This window comes from Mus pahari, chromosome 4, assembly GCF_900095145.1.
Source record: "Mus pahari chromosome 4, PAHARI_EIJ_v1.1, whole genome shotgun sequence".
In the NCBI taxonomy this organism is placed as follows: Eukaryota; Metazoa; Chordata; class Mammalia; order Rodentia; family Muridae; genus Mus; species Mus pahari.
The window spans coordinates 31372178-31389590 of record NC_034593.1 but is presented as its reverse complement, the minus strand read 5'-3'; the positions used below and the strand labels follow the sequence as shown (position 1 = coordinate 31389590).

The 17413-nt window shown below is 37.1% G+C and overlaps 1 protein-coding gene across 7 annotated transcripts in view; it reads right to left on the bottom strand.

The window, feature by feature from the left end:
- Kiaa1109 (KIAA1109 ortholog) overlaps positions 1-17413 on the bottom strand; it is a 196753-nt gene that overhangs the window by 77158 nt on the left and 102182 nt on the right. For all 7 annotated transcript variants that reach the window (XM_021195875.2, XM_029537784.1, XM_029537788.1 and 4 more), the window contains exons 38-46: positions 16290-16441; positions 15729-15879; positions 15407-15559; positions 14051-14291; positions 12141-12283; positions 10093-10312; positions 9207-9365; positions 7775-7950; positions 1001-1176 (exon numbers count right to left, since the gene is read on the bottom strand). In XM_021195875.2, coding sequence (XP_021051534.1) covers positions 1001-1176; positions 7775-7950; positions 9207-9365; positions 10093-10312; positions 12141-12283; positions 14051-14291; positions 15407-15559; positions 15729-15879; positions 16290-16441 — 1571 coding nt within the window. The remainder of the gene's footprint in view (positions 1-1000; positions 1177-7774; positions 7951-9206; positions 9366-10092; positions 10313-12140; positions 12284-14050; positions 14292-15406; positions 15560-15728; positions 15880-16289; positions 16442-17413) is intronic.

Below are 17413 nucleotides of genomic sequence, written 5' to 3'. Positions count from 1 at the left end.
AAGAAAAAAAAAAACCAAAAAGAAAACCTACGACTTTTGGAAAAACATTATTAGAAATGCTACCTAGAACCATATTTCAGGATTTCTGGCCATGTTAACAAGATACCAAAGTAAAATTCCAACTTTCAAAGGAAGAGTCAAACCTATTAGTAGATATGAAAGTGCTTATTCAAGCAATAAAGAAATGTAAAAATTACCCATGAAAACAAAGAATGGCAGTAACAGATAGTTCATAGCTTTATCTGTCATATGTTACATATGTCTTCCTGTATATTTGTTTCTTATGGCTATTCTCTCAATGTGAATTTTACTCTATCCCTGGATAAAAAATATTGTCTAAGGGCCTGGAGAGGTAGCTCGCGGTTGCTATGCAATTATGAAGACTGGCATCCAGATCTCAGCACTCATTTAATAAGCCAAGCATCCCATGAACACCTAAAACCCCAGCTCTAATGGTAGAGGAGGCTGGAGGATTTCTAGGGCTTTTTAGATTCCAGCCTAGCAAAGAAATGAATAGCCTTATGTTAGGGAAAGACTATCTCATATTAATAGGTAGAACATGTTAGAGAACACCTGACATCCTCTTCTGGTCCCCATGCATGTGTACACCCCACCCCTATACATATATGTATGCATACAATCACACAGACATACACACATATATAAATACATCGATACCTACACAAATATAGTAAAAGTCAACTCAAAAGGTAAGTTAGGAATAAACTGTTGGTGCAAAGATTAAAACCATAGACATAAAAACTTCACTTGTAAAGTTAAGCATATAATGCTGAGTGAGTGAAATTTATTCATAGATATTCTTTAGAATACCTCATGTACATTCTATAAAAATAGGCCTAAAATACTGCCTGATCCATTAATAAAATCAAAAAGTTATTTTTAATAAAATATGATTATTACATTTAATAACTGGAAATTACCTTCTCATTGTTACTAAAATTATAATTTTGAATAAAATTTTATACAATATGAAAAATACCTTCTTGCTCTTTTTCCTTTCCTGTCTTTAGCTGTGTCCGAATCTACAATATCTGCTCTGAGGCAGTCTAAAGTTCCTGAAAATGAAAGGTGTTCTCCAAAGTACATCCGATAACAAAGGGGCATTGTGTCCTGTGACTGGATCCCTGTATGACTCAGAAGAGGTTTAAAAACAACCTGGAAGATAGCAAACAACAGCATTAACATAATTTATTGTTCACTGATGACTATGTTCTTATTCTAACACATAATATCTATTACCACAAAATGAAACAAAACCAAAAGATGTCATAATTGTTTTGATAAAAAAATAAATAAATCAATTACTCTATAACTTCAATGAGGGAAAATAATTTAGATTACATTCATTTGTGCTTTTTAAAGGTCTATGGATATGGTATATTTCTATTAAAACAAAAAAAGTATTAAAAAAAAAAAAACCAAAAACAAAAAACATTAAAAACTGGCACCAGACCTCACCGTTCAAGCCTATTATCATAACTAACAGAGAAGCTAGTCAAAAGGAATGAGAATGCAAAATCCAACCCAAGGAAGTTAACTGTACCTAAAAAGCATAGAAAATATATTCCACACCAGCACAAACAAAAAAAGACACACACACACACACACACACACACACACACACACACACTCACTACACCACCACCATCATCAAAATAACAGGAATTAACACTCATTGGTCATTAATAGCTCTCAACATCAATGGACTAAATTCTCTAATGAAAAGACACAGGATACCCTTCTACCTGGTCCTTTCTGCTGGAACAGACTGCTAGCTAGTCTGCTCCACTGAAGACACCATATCCTGAGGTATCCTAGGAGATCCCCTGCACTCGGAGCATTTGGTAAAAACCCTTCCAAAGTTCCACAGTTGCTTCTGGGAGCCCAGTGGACTCAGGACCCATCACATCCAAAACCCTGGCCTGCTGAATGACACTCCCTTCCACTTGGTCCTTTCTGCTGGGGCAGACTGCTAGCTAGTCTGCTCCCCTGAAGATACCACATCCTGAGGCATCCCAGGAGATCCACTGCACACAGGGCAACTGAGCAACTGATCTCCAGCTAGTCTGCTCTCCTGAAACCACAGGTTGAAGGCATCCCAGGAATTCCTCTGTATATAGGGAAACTGAACAACAGATACCAGACTGAAGTCCTCCCAGGTCCAGCTTCATACAGGACAACTGCTGGACTGTTCCTCTGAAGACCCAACAGTCTAAAGACCTGCCAGAAGATCTACTGCAGTCAGGGCAACAGATCAGCAGTTTTTCTGCCCCTCTGAACACGCCCATCCCTATCCCACCCCCCTCCCCTGCCCCACCAGTTGGAAGGTCCCACAGGAGGCCTACTACAGCCAGGGCTTCAGGCCTACCAGGAGACCAGAAGCAACCCAGGAACAAAAGAGGCAGACTACAGATAGAGTCACACCAGACCAGCAAACACCAAGGATAGCCAGATGCTGAGTGGCAAGAGCAACAGAAGCCAATACATGGGCATCATCAGAATCCAGTTCTTCTACTACAGCAAGCCCTGAAAATCAGGAATCTGTCCTAAAATCCTATCTCATGAAGATAATAGAGTCCTTTAAGGAGATTATAAATAACTCACTGAAAGAAATACAGGAAAACAAAAGTAAACAGGTGAAAGAATTGAATAAAGTGATCTAAGACCTGAAAGCGTTAGTAGAAACAAGAAAGAAAACACAAATAGAGGCAAACCTGGAAATGGAAAACCTAGGAAAGAAGTCAGGAATTACAGATGTAAGTATCACCAACAGAATACAAGAGATGAAGAGAGAATTTCAGGTGTAGAAAATACCATAGAAGAGATTGACACAAATGTTAAGGAAAACTCAAAACATAAAAATCTCCTAACCCAAAGCATCCAGGAAATTCAGGACACAATGAAAAGACCAAATATAAGAATAATCAGAATAGAGGAGAACGAAGATTCCCAGCTCAAAGGACCTGAAAATGTCTTCAACAAAATCACAGAAGAAAACTTTTCCAACCTAAAGAAAGGCATGGCCATAAATGTCCAAGAACTTGGGAGGCAGAGGCAGGCAGATTTCTGAGTTCGAGGTCAGCCTGGTCTACAAAGTGAGTTCCAGGACAGCCAAAGCTATACAGAGAAACCCTGTCTCGAAAAAACAACAACAACAAAAAATGTCCAAGAAGCCTATAGAACACCAAATAAATGGGACCAAAAAAAGAAAATCCTCTCACCACACAATAATCAAAACACTAAACAAACAGAACAAACAAAAATATTAAAAGCTGCAAGGGAAAAGGGCCAAGTAACATACAAAGTTAGACCTATCAGAATTACACCAGACTTCTCAAGAAAGACACTAAGAGCCAGAAGAGCCTGGTCAGAGGTCATGCAGACTCTAAGAGAACATAAATGCCAGCCCAGGCTACTATACCCAGCAAAACTCTCAATCAACACAGACGGAGAAACTAAAATATTCCAGGACAAAACCAAATTCAAGCAGTATCTGTCTACCAACCCAGCCCTACTGAGGATCCTAGAAGGAAACTCCAACACAGGGAAGATACCTACACCAAAGAAAAGTGAAAATATTAAGCATTTCACAACAAATTCAAAAGGAGAGAACCACAAGCACATAAAGCCACCTACAAAAACAAACATATCAGGAACCAACAGTCATCTGCCTTTAATATCTCTCAATATTAATGGACTCACCTCACCTATAAAAACATATAAGCTAACAGACTGGATACACAAACAAGATCCAGCATTTTGCTGCATACAAGAAACACACTTCACTAACAAAGACAGACACTATCTCAGAGTAAAAGGATGGAAAAAGGTCTTCCAAGCAAATGGCCCTAACAAGCTAGAATTGCCATCCTAATATTCAATAAAATAGACATTCAACCAAAAGTTGTCAAGAGTGATGAGGAAGGTCATTTCACATATTTATCATAGGGAAAATCCACCAAGAGAAAGTCTCAATTCTAAACATCTATGCCCCAAATACAAGGGCATGCACATTTATAAGAGAAGCTTTAATAAAGCTAAAGGAACACATTGAACCCCACACAATAATAGTCAGAAACTACAACTCCTCACTCTCACCCATGGACAGGTCATTGAAACAGAAACTAAACAGAGACAGTGAAACTAATAGATTAACAGATTTAACAGATATCTATAGAACATTTCACCTTAAAACAATAGAAGACATTGTCTTCTCCGCACCTCTTGGTACTGTCTCCAAAATCGACCATATAATTGGTCAAAAACCAACCCTCAACAGATACAAAAAGATTGAAATAATACCTTGCATCCTATCAGAACACTGTGGCCTAAGGCTGGTCTTCAATAACAGCAAAAACAACAGAAAGCCTACAAAAAAGTGGAAACTGAACAACTCTCTACTCAATAACTTGGTCAGGGTAGAAATAAAGAAATTAAAGACTTCCTGGAATTTAATGAAAATGTTGACACATCATACCCAAACTTATGGGACACAATGAAAGCAGAGCTAATAGGAAAATGCATAGCACTAAGCACTCTGGTAAAGAAAGTGGAGAGATGTTACAGTAGCAACTTAAGAGCACACCTGAGAACTCTAGAACAAAAAGAAGCAAACACACCCAAGAGGAGTAGCCAGCAGGAAATAATCAAACTCAGGGCTGAAATCAACCAAATAGAAACAAAGAGAACAAAGAAAGACTCAACAAAACCAAAAGTTGTTTCTTTGAAAAAAATCAACAAGATAGATAAACTCCTAGTCAAACTAACTAAAGGGCCCAGAGGCAGCATCCAAATTAACAAAATCAGAAACGAAAAGAATGATAAAACAATAGAAACTGAGGAAATTAAAAAAAATTATCAGATCCTACTATATCAACAAAACTGGAAAACCTAGATGAAATGAACAGTTTTCTAGACAGAAGCCACATACCAAAGTTAAATCAAGAACAGGTAAACTATCTAAACAGGTCCATATCCCATAAGGAAATAGAAGTCATTAAAAACCTCCCTACCAAAAAAGCCCAGGGCCAGATGTATTTAGTGCAGAATTCTACCAGACCTTCAAAGAAGACCTGATACCAATATTCCTCAAACTATTCCATAAAATAGAAACAGAAACCTAATTTATTCTGTAAAGCCACAATTACTCTGATACCTAAACTACACAAGGAACCAACCAAAAAAGAGAACTTCAGACCAATCTCGCATAAAATATCGATGCAAAACTACTCAATAAAATTCTTGCAAAGTGAATCCAAGAACACATCAAAACCATCATTCACCACAATCAAGTAGGCTTTATCCCAGGGATGCAGGGTTGATTCAATATATGAAAATCCATTAACATAATCTACTATATAAAGAAACTCAAAGAAAACATCACATGATCAGATTAGACTTCCAACCAAATTTAATTAAGAGATGAGATTGGGACTTCATACCTATCAAAAGAAAAATCCACCAAGATAATGTCTTAATTCTCAACATCTATGTCTTGAATGTCTTGAATTGCCAGGATACATACATTTGTAAAAGAAACATTACTAAAGGTTAAATCACACATCAAACCCCACACATTAATAGTAGGAGACTTCAACACCCTATTCACTACAACGTAAAAGTCATCCAGACAGAAACTAATCAGAGAAGAGAAAGGTCTAACAGACGTTATGACTCAAATAAACCTAACAGTTATCTACAGAACATTTCACCCAAATTCAAAAGAATATGCCTTCTTAGCACCTCATAGAACCTTCTTCAAAATTGACCATATACTCAGAAAACAAGCTCCAACAGATCCAAGAAAATTGACCCAGAGAAATTAAGTAACAAGAAGGGCTCAGGCGGTGGTGGTGGTGTTGGGACACATGAATCTCACTGTGAAGGTGAAATAGAATAGACATCACAGGCAGACAGAGGAAAGGACCTGAATGGATGGTATAGGGAACAGGAGGGATCAAGCAGGTAGAAGATAGAAAGAGAGAGTATAGGAAGAGACAACTAGAATGGGCAGATGGTAAATCTCTGTGACAAGCTAGAAATCCAGTCCAATGGAAACTCCTAGGAATCTATGAGGGTGACCCTACAATCTAAGTGACACCAGCTAAGACTTCTAGCAATGGGGTATATGGAACCTGAGTCAGACATCTATAACCAGGCAGGACTTCCAGTGGAGGGTTTAGAACACCAACCTAGCCATAAAACCTTTGAACTATAATTTGTCGTTCCTGCAAGATGTGCTGTGATAAAGTTGTCACAGAAATTGTGTGAGTGGCCAAACAATGACTGGTCCAGCTTGATATCCATGCCACTAGAGGGAGTCCACTCACAATACTACCTGGAAAACCAGGAACCAGAGGAGAGGATAGATAGCCTAGAGACCTAGTATACACCCAAACACATCTAGCAAAAATAAATAAATAAATGAATAGGAAGTCAATGAAATAATTTCTAATAATATTCTGTCATATACATAGATTGGGCCTAGTACAATTGTCATCAGAAAGGCGTCACCCATCAACTGATGAAAAATGATGCAGACACATATAACTGAACTTTAGGAGGAACTTGGGGAATCATGTGGAAGAAGGAGAGGAAGGATTATAGGAGGCAGAGTGGTGAAGGCCACCTCAATAAAACCCACAAAATCAACTAAACTGGGTTACTAGATGCTTATAGAAACAAGCTCCAAACAGGGAGCCTGTGTGAGACTGCCCTAGGCCTTCTGCTTATATGTTACAGATGTGTAGCTTGGTGTTCTTATGGGACCCCTCACAGTGGGAGCATGGGCTCTCTGACTTGTTGACCTGTTTTTGGGCCCCTATCCGCCTACTGAGTTGTTTTGTCCAACCTAAATAGGAGAGGTGCCTAGTCTTACTGTAACTTGATATCCATGAAAGGCTTCCCCTTTTCTTAAGACAAGAGGAATGAGTGGATGGGGGAGATAGGGAGAAGGAGAAGGGAGGAAAAACTGTGGTCAAGGTCAAGATGTTAAAAAATTAATTACTTAATTAAAAAAAGAATAGAATATAGGATAATAGGCTGTGAGGTATTAACAGCAGCTTTTGCTTCTGTAAAACTTGTTTATTACTATGGGAAAAGGATGAAATGTTCTTTTCTATTATTATATAAAGGGAAGGAAACAACTGAGGGAAGTATAACAATTTTCTTACCCAGTTGTGTATTCCATAAATAGCTGTAATACACAGCTTTCCGATGTCCACATTTAAAACCCCAGTTATTCCCATACCCCATTCTCCAACTTACCTACTATTCATTCAAACTTAAATATATTCCAAATTATTTCACAGTATCTATCTATACCTTTGCAAACAATGACTATTCCTAGATTTCATGCTCACTGGTATGAACTACATCAACAGTTCACATTTCACCTCTATTTTCTCCTCCTAGTCATTAAGACACCGCTACTCATAGATATCTACATGTTTGAATTACTTTTTTTATTCTAAATCCACTGACTCCCAACTACTCAATAAAGTCTTAACACTGTACAAGAGTCTGTAGAATATGATAAAATTTAACTTGCTAAACATGTCATGGTCAATTTTTAACCCATAACAAAAATATGATGATGAAACTTTCAATTAATGATAACCTATTGGGTAATTTGCTTCGAAAGGCTCTCCTATTTTGCATGAAGGTTTTTCCAACAGAGAGAGAATAGATTTCACTTGAACCTCAGAGGACTAATGCTGAAAGAATCAGTCTCAGGAGACGCAGGCACGCTCACCTGTGCGTCAGCCAGCTGAACAGCAGGAAACCCTTGGTTCGCTTCTTCTACACCTGCCACATCATCTTGACTAGTACTGTGCTGAGAATGTGTCCCATCCAGAGTATTCTGGTCACTAGATAAGACGGTGTTGAAATCTGAGGCTGACGGGATTGTAGGAAGATTGGGTGCAACTCCTAACAGCAAAATGTCAAGAGTAAATGAGAATCATTTGGAAATAAAAAAACAAACAAAGGCATATCAAATCAAATTTAAAAGCAACTATGTTGTAATGCTCTTACCAGACAACAGAGGAAAAACAAAATGAAACAAACAAACAAACAAACAAAAAAGCCCAATAATATGGAATACTAAATACTTATCAGATGTGATTAATAAAAAATGACGTTAAATATTATACCAGTGATGTTTATACAGGAATTCAAGCCAGTCAATCCAAAATGTAGAATTTTCTGACTGGAAAATCTTTGAAAAGTAAGTACAGCAGGGAAAAGCCATGGTGTTAACAGAATTACATCCAAGCTTTATAACCTGTCCTTCCAGACAAAAGACCCTTGATAGAAAGGAACTAGTCCATTGAAGTCTTGAAATTTAAACTATAGCCACTCTGAACAACAGTGAAATCAGAACCAGAAAGATGCCAAGAACTGTGGGATGCCATCTTTCTATTTTCTTCAGTCAAGAGTCAATGGAGAAACCTAACATGTGGTTAAAATTCAGATCATATCCACATGAGAAACAGCTCAGTGAGTAGTCACAAATCAACCACTCTTCTCATTTCTGTCGGGAAATAATTCGTATGGCTTAAATAACTTTGAAAATTCATTTAAGTTGCCTTTATTAATCAGTACCAAAGTCTACTTCAATATTCATCAATATTTACTAACATTGAAAACTTCAAAAATAGGCAAAGGAAGGCTGATATACTTACACTAGATATAGCCACCACTTTCTTGGGGAACACCTTGCCATATATTTTTATTCATGCATGATCTTTTGAAATTAATAAATGGCCCTAATTTATTTCTCTCCTTAAGGAAAGAAATCTTACTTTAATATTCCCATAGATCTGATAAAATGTTTGTTAAGTAACTACAAAGAGTATATAAATTAATAGTTATGATGTCTCAGAGGGAACTAGACAGATTCAAAATATTTTCTGTATTGTAGGTATATCATGTTGTAACTATAGTTAATGTTTTTTAACCTGCCTCCTTTTGTGTTATCAATGTTTAACCAACCACATTAAATGCTTTAAATTCTTTAAATGTTGTATTTGATATTATAATAATACCAAGCAAAAGTTTAATTTGCTTTTTTCTGAAAGGGTCAAACTTCATCCTAATAGCTAAGTATCCTTTGAGAAACAAGATTTTACTGTAACTGTATGAAACACTGAAGACAGTTAAGATAAAAAGGATAACTGTATTACCTGTTGGAAGACTGTTATGTCCTGACTTTGTAACAGGAGATTCCTGTACCACACTTCCACGATTTCCCACAGCATTTGACATCCAATTATAAAAACTCACAGATGATGGCTCAGATAACAAAGGATGTTCAGACAGCATGTCAGTGGCTACTGTATTCCCTGAAAACCAAGTTTATGGTGAATAAGATAATTATATATTATAAATCAGAAAAATGCTACTTGCATGCTTTCAGAAAGTTGGATTAAAATGTCTCTCTTTGAAAAAAAAATTTAAAGACTCATTTATACTTATTTTATGTATACAGGTGCTTTGCCTGAGTTTGTCTGTGTACAAAGTGTATGCCATGCCTGTGGGGGGCAAAAGAGGGCATCTGGATCCCCTGGAACTGGAGTCACAGATGGTTGTAAGTAGCTATGATAGTGCTGGGAACTGAACCCAGGTCCTCTTCAAGAGCAGCTAGTACTCTTAATTACTAAGCCATCTCTCCATGTATTTTTAAACTCTCATTTCATGATATTGGTATGTGGATCCTAAGGCATTAGTACAAAATTCATTTTTGTTATCATAATGGTGAAGATTCTGCATTCTTTAGGCTCAGAATGTGTAACTTGACATTAGTCAGCACTAATTTGAAAATAAAAATAAAAGGCATAAAGAGAAATTAACAATTTTGTTCTAAAACATTTTTTCAAAAACAAAGTAAGTAAAAAGTTTAGTCATGCAATCAAAGTATATAATAAAGTGGTTTTCTATTTTTCCCACAAAAGAAAAAGTAATTGAAAGAAGCATTTTATTTTAAATTCTATGTGTGTGTTTGTATATATGTGAGTGAGTACAGTTGCTTGTAGTCCAGAGGAGTGTGTTGGATCCACTGGGGCTAGATACCTGTTCTTGTGAGGGAGCTACTTTTCACAGCTGCACTACTTCTCTGAGGAGTGCCTTCCAGAAGGTTGTGCAGGCTTGGGAAGCTTCCAGTCAGATAGCTGAGAAGGCTCTCCTTCCTTGGACTCTCCTTCACTGGCATCCCAGCACGTCCAACGTGTACTGGAGAATCGGTAGCAGTGTCTCCACTGGTATAACTCAGAGAATGATATGGGTGAATACCCTGGAACATGAACACAGTTGGTTTTTTCTTAAGTATGTGAAACTGACTGCTACTAATCACAACCGCCATAATTGTTCCTATTGCTGCTAGTTACTCTATTCTTTAATACTCACAGTGATTTTGGCTACTAGGATTATTGAGTCAAATGTAAAAACAGTAATTTTTCATAACTCTGTAATACACTATTAGGAGCAACACATCATATACAAGTATATTCCTTGAAATAATTTAACAATGAATCATTAATTTCTACAGCTAAACAACTCATAGAACAGCACCTTAAGCAGACTACAGGAAATAAATGCTGGTTAATATCAGGGGTGGGAGGATGGGTATCCATGGCACCAGGATGTAAGCAAGTCATGAGGTGTTTAAACAACATGCTTGTGGCTATTTAAAGAATAAGAAGTAGCCTGAAGTAATTTCTGTTATGGCTTAATTATGGAACCAGCAGACTGATACCCAGAAGTAATTTCCCTTATACAACTAGTCCATTTAAAACTAAGAATCACTTATTACATGACTGACATCATCAAAAGTAAGTTATCACTACCAGGCCAGACATAATGACATTAAACACAATCTCAGCATTCAGGAGGCTGAGGCAAGAGCACCGCCATGAGTTCAAGGCCAGCATAGTCTACCAGTAAATTCTAGGCCAGCCAAGGAGATGCAAGACCTTTATCAAAATAAACAAAAAAAGAAACATAAAAAACACAGAGCAAATCTAAAGAAGGAAATATGTCTTTTTATTGGAGGTAGGCATAGACAACCAACAGAAAGGAAACTAGAGGCTTTCTGACTAAGAACAGGAAACTAAGCAAGGACAAGAACACATCACACTTGAGTATATTAGACACTGAAGTTTTAGGACAGGTGGAAAGGTCTACTCATGTTTACATGCTTTCACTTAGATGGGGGGAGGAAGGAGCCTGTCACTGTAGGAAGTAAGAGAACTTTTAACATACTAAACATGGGTTATGCGTATTTCATTATCTTATCCCTGTTATGTTCTTTGTGTAGATTAAGTTTATTTCACAAAAGAAAAATCAGTTTTATAAATAACCAAGCAAGAAAAGTCAGATGTTTTAATCCATATGCCTCACTTCCACTCCACAATTCTTGATATTAGACTATCTTTGTTCACTGGTTTCGACTGTCACCAGTCTTGGTACAGCCAAGAGTCATTGAGGAGACAGTCTAATGAGGAACTGTCAATACTGAATTAGTGTATGGCCATGTCTTTGGAAAATTGTTTTAACTGCTTACAGATGTTGGAACCCCAGATTACAAGTGGTACCACTCCCTGGGAAGGGGTCCTGCACAGTGTGAAAGAGGACACAGCTGAGAGCAAATACTCTCCCTTGACTATCAATATGATATGAATAGCTACTTGAGTTCCTATCTTGACTTTCCCAAAATAATGAGCTATAGCATGATAAAACCTGTGTTTCCCTGTATTGCTTTTTATGAGTATCTGTCACAGCAAAAAAATGAAACTAGAATGTTCACACTTCTAGCACTTAATAACTTAATAGCATTTATTTATATAAATAACCCTATTCTATCCTTTAAACTCACAGTGCTTTTTGTCTACTAGGATTGTTAGGTCTCAAATGTTTATATATATATATCCTATATATATATATATATATATATATATAGGATATATATATATGTTGTATATATTTCCCCAAGAGTTTTTTAGTGTTATAAAAGCAAACACTCTGGTGATTTGAATGTGAATGGTCCCCAATAGGCTCCTATGTTTGGATGGTAGGTCAGATCTGTAAGTTTTAAACTCTAACCAATGCTAGCAATGCCATACCTTTATTTTTAATGCAGAGTCACTATGGGTGTGAGTTTTAGAAAGCTTTCTCATTATTTCAGCTCCAGTGACAGGTCCAGAGCTCCCAGGGGGTGGTCGGTTAGCTGTTCCTTCTAGCAGCATCGTATGTTCACTGACTGTGGCTGCAACGGTTCAAAAGATAAGTGAGTTATACACATATGATCACATATTTACCTTAAACATCACCAACATTCTCATCTGTAAAATTACTATACATTTTTATAATCTGAACAGATGTACAATGTTTATGATTTTTATTTTTTTGTTTCCTTACTATCCAACCTGAATATGAGTTTACATGTAATTGATACAGTGGTCAACAACCAATTCAACCAATTCTCTAGAATATGCAGAGTGTCAGAAGTGAACACAGGCATCATTGGTGTATAGAAGGTATAGTTACTGAATTAATTCAACCTCTGTGCATAACAAATTCTAGATAATAAGCAACAAAACTCAGGCTATTTCTTATAATCTATTTATTAAAAGTTATGTTTTTTAATTAAGCTAAATAAATGTTCTAGAAGATTTAATTTTAGGAATTTTCTCTTACAGTACTTCTTCCCCACAGTACTTTTAATTTTTTTTCAAAGCACTGTAAGACAATCTATCATCATAATACGAAATTAGTCTTTGGCAAAAGTTAAAGTAAAAACATACATTTATTTCAAAAAAGTATATCTACCTTGCTCAGACGCAACATATCCTATATATAGAATTGTATTCTCAGCTCAGGCCTCCAAATTTATTTAAAGTAAAATATATGTAACAGGTGATTGCTGCAGGATTCTTCCTGTTCAATCACATTAGGACAGTGGGAGGCTTGTGACTGGACAGGAGAAGGGAGGCAGAGTGAGGAGTTGAGGAGAGAGGAGCCAGAATGGAGGCGAGGTGGGAGCCACGTGGCCTTGCAGGGTTGGTGAGTTGGTGGGCAGGGACTGAGCAAGTGAGATCACCTGGCACGGGCTGGTCTACAGAGTTGTTGCAGAAGGAGCGCAGGAGCGTGGCCTGATCCTGCTGAGAGTTGGTGGGTTCATTGTCTCAATATTCCCTGAAACAGGTGTGTTGTGGATAGCCTTGGGGCTAATTACATTTGATGTTAATTCTGCTCCCCAGTGAAGGGTTGAGAACCAGGAATGAGTTAGCAATCAGGTGATTTTCTGTAAATCTGTTTCCCACCTTAATTTGTAAAATAAAGAAGAGCTGATGATGGGGCAGATAAAGAGGAGGTGGAGCAAAAGGTGGAGAGAGAGAAGGAGAAAATGAAGAGGGAGAGGATGCAGAGGAGGAGGAGAAGGAAGAAGAAGAAAAAAGGAGAAACCTCAATTCTAAGCCCATGGCCTGGAGAAACCTCAATTCTAAGGGGTCTCATAGATAAGGAAGATGGTAATGTAGCGGGAGATCTGCCCATCTAGGCACACAGCATGTATTCATATTGATTGAGTTGTGTTTTAATGGCTGGGGCATATTTGGGTTGGTGATTTACCACAACACAGGTGATAAAAGAAAACTCCTTTAAAAACAGACAAATGGGCAAATACAAATTTTAAAAGGCAGGTTTTTGTTTAAAGTTTTCCATAAAAGCTGTCTCTATTAGACATATTAATTGGTCTACTGTATCTCACAAAACTAAATTAATAAAATTCACAACTTCATAGTTCAGCCACAGTATTTTCAAATTAGAGACAAAAATTATTAAAATTATTGAGTACCATGTGATCAATTATATAACAGTGAGAACTTTTTCCTATTACTAATTTTCTAATAATTACAGGCAAAAGGTCTTGATTGGTATCTTTTAAAGAGGCATATTATTGATATGAAGTTATTTCTACAAGAACACACAGTGTTTACACTGAGGAAAGAAAAGTTCCCTGAACAAAAGTTACCTGCATCAAACTCAAATTCTGCACCATCAGCACTAGTATCACTTTGTAGACCACCTCCATTATCCAGGCCAAGTCCCTCTTCATGCTCCTGGTCCACAGTTGCTGGAGGTTTCAGGGGCTGAGCTGGTCTGTGTAAGCTAACTCCTTTAAAGGCAGGTGTTACCACAATGAACTTCATCCACTGCCTTGCCAAAGCAACCAATCCTTTCTTTAAAGTTACCAGTGCAGGAAGCCCATCACTCTGGAGTAACAATGAAGAACTAATTGTAATCTCAAAATGCCCACTTAGAGATGAAGGAACTAAAATTTAGATCTTTAATTTGTTCAACATTACCCAGATTTTCAAGTTGACAATAAAACCTGCTACAGCTACGCATATATTGAGAATGTCCCTCAACGGTTCATGTACTTTAAAAGTTTGGTTCTCAGTGTGGCAATGTTTGAAAGGGAGCAGTATCTTTAAGAGGAGATCTAGTGAAGATCATGGAGGACAGCGGTCTTAGAATTCATTACAGCCATTTCGGTGAGAACTGATTAATCTGTATATGGGCAGTTATTAAAGAGCAAGACCACTACCTCCACAGCCTCTGGCTTCCTGTCTTGGTATGCAGAGCATCCATCCACTCATGGCTAATGCTTTCAAGTTCCTCTATACTAGTTTCTCTGACCACAACTAGGATGGGCATGTCAGGCTCACATAGTGCAACTTTGTGTTCAATTCCAGGAAAGTACAAAATACTATTTCAATCTTAGATAAAAACATCTTTGTAAAATCCACTATTTAATATGGATTCTTCACTTGTCTGGTGAAAGGTTTGGACACCCTTTAATAATACTGATACACAGGTGCCTAATTTGGATAAATATTGTTATGTATGTTCTACTATTTGGAAGCTAGAAGTCAAGCATGTCCTCGAAATTCTAAAACCACATCACAAATTGCTTTTCTATGAGTGGGGATGACCTGTACAATTATACATGTTCCCTCTGTGATTAATCTCTATCTTATTAAACCATAATGGTTCTAGGGATTACTTCCTGACTTGAAATGTATGCTTTTAGCTTCTAGAATACAACCTTTCAGTTCTAGGTGTTTACTTTCCTTCTGAGCACTCAATCTAGTGTTCTTTATAAAACCTTTGTAACCTTCTTGAAGTTTGACATTTTTCAGAATTTCATCTTTGACAATTTCTCATTCAATCTATCAAGCTGAGAAATTTTATCAATGTTGACAGCTTCCATATATAAGCTGTCAGTCAGAGCAAAATGGCATTCACTAGCCTGTATTTCTAACCATTTCTCAACATTCCAATCTAGTCCTATTTCTACAGAATAGCAGCTTCCTTAAATACTCACCATCGTGGCATCATCAATGATGGAGTAATTTGCTTGGTGCAAGTAGTGGTGTAGAATATTACATAATAAACAAGAAGGATTTTCTTGGAGAAAGCGAGCAACTTTTGTAAGTCTATTGTATTTACTTCTTAAAGGAAAGTGTACACTTTTATTCTGAAAACCAAAGAAAAGACTTAGAATTATATGTATAAAAATTTCTATAGTCAAAGATATTTAGTAATTAAGAACTTGTAGTTCTAGTACCTTCCAACATCTACTAATAGTAATGAATAATTTACATTAACAAAGTATGTCCGATACCTTATATGATTAAAAGACACACCTCTAATGCTTCTGTCATTATGCATCCCATAACAGCACAAATCCTCAAGGTTCCCTCAGTCTCTAATTTGTTCAAGGCTGACTTGAGTTGATCAATAGGAACCAGCCATGCACCAACAGCTGGGGTTGCAGTGCTTAAGAGGTTTAGCTGCCTTTAAAAAAAAAAAAAAAAGTGTTAAGATTAAACTTTATATTTCAAGCACTAGATGCTATTTTATCCTGACAATAATTTTCCCTTTTGGTCACTGACAAACTATCAACATCCAAATAAAAAATGGGTGTTTGGAAATGAAGAAGGGGGAAACATGTTTGAAATGAAAAATAAAACAAAAGTCTAAGGCAGCAAGCCGAGTAAATACAACCAAAATCCTAGTAAAGAAATTGGGCTAAATAGAGAATATATAGTATCTATAGAAAATATTCAATGAAAAAGATAGCAATAACTCATGGGGTATTAGATATGCCAGAAAAATAATTCAGGAAGTACTCAAAACTGAATGGTAAGCTCTCTGAAAAATGGAGGAACTGTCAATGGACAAAATTACACTTTGAAATTTCTTACCTAGAAAATGCATGTGCAGGAGATCTCACATTGGTGGGAGCTGCAAAACTAAACCAAATCTCTTTAATAGTCAACTTCATGCTACATGAATCTGGAGGTGGTGGCATTAGAGGTAGATCTTTTTTCAAATCATCAGATTCAACTCCTTCATCCTATATAAAAAGGCCAAAACCAATATTGATCCTCCAGAACCATTCAGACAGGCTTATTATTATTAGCACTTTAAGCACAAAACCTTTTCATTCATCAGGCTTAACAGACTACCCCTGACATAGAACTTTGACCTGCCGATGTTGCTCAAAATAGCTATAGAGGTTTGCATTCCCACAAGCAGTGTAAAAGTGTTTCTTCCTATTCCACATCCTCACCAGCATGTGCTGTCACTTGAATTTTTTATACTAGCCATCTGACATGAATAAGACAGAATCTCAACAGTTGCTTTGATTTGCATTTCCCCTATGACTAAGGACTTTGAATATTTCTTTATGTGCTTCTCAGCCATTAGAGATTCCTCTGTTGAGAATTTTGTTTAGCTCTGTACCTCATTTTTAATTGGGTTATTTGGTTTTTTTTAAATTTTCTTTATTTACATTACAAATGCTATCCCGAAAGTTCCCTATACGCCCCCCCCCCCGCCCCTGCTCCCCTACCCACCCACTCCCACTACTTGGCCCTGGCCTTCCCCTGTGCTGGGTCATATAAAGTTTGCAAGACCAAGGGGCAGCCTCTCTTCCCAGTGATGGCCAATTAGGCCATCTTCTGCTACATATGCAGCTAGAGACTCGAGCTCAGGGGGTACTGGTTAGTTCATATTGTTGTTGCACCTACAGAAGTTATAGTATAACTTCTTGAGTTCTTTGTATCTATTGGATATTAGTCCTCTGTCTGAATAAAGGGTTGGTGAATATCTTTTCCCATTGTGTAGGTTGCCATTTTGTCCTATTGATGATGCCCTTAGCCTTACACAAGCTTTTCAGATTCATTGTTCCTGTTTTAAAAGAGAAAACTTTGCTATGTTGCCTAGACTAGAATTGACCTCCTGGGCTTTTAAGCGATCTTCCTGTTTCAGCCTCCTGAGTATATAAGACTTTTGTCTAAACTAAGGTTTAGCTTTTGGTTTTTTC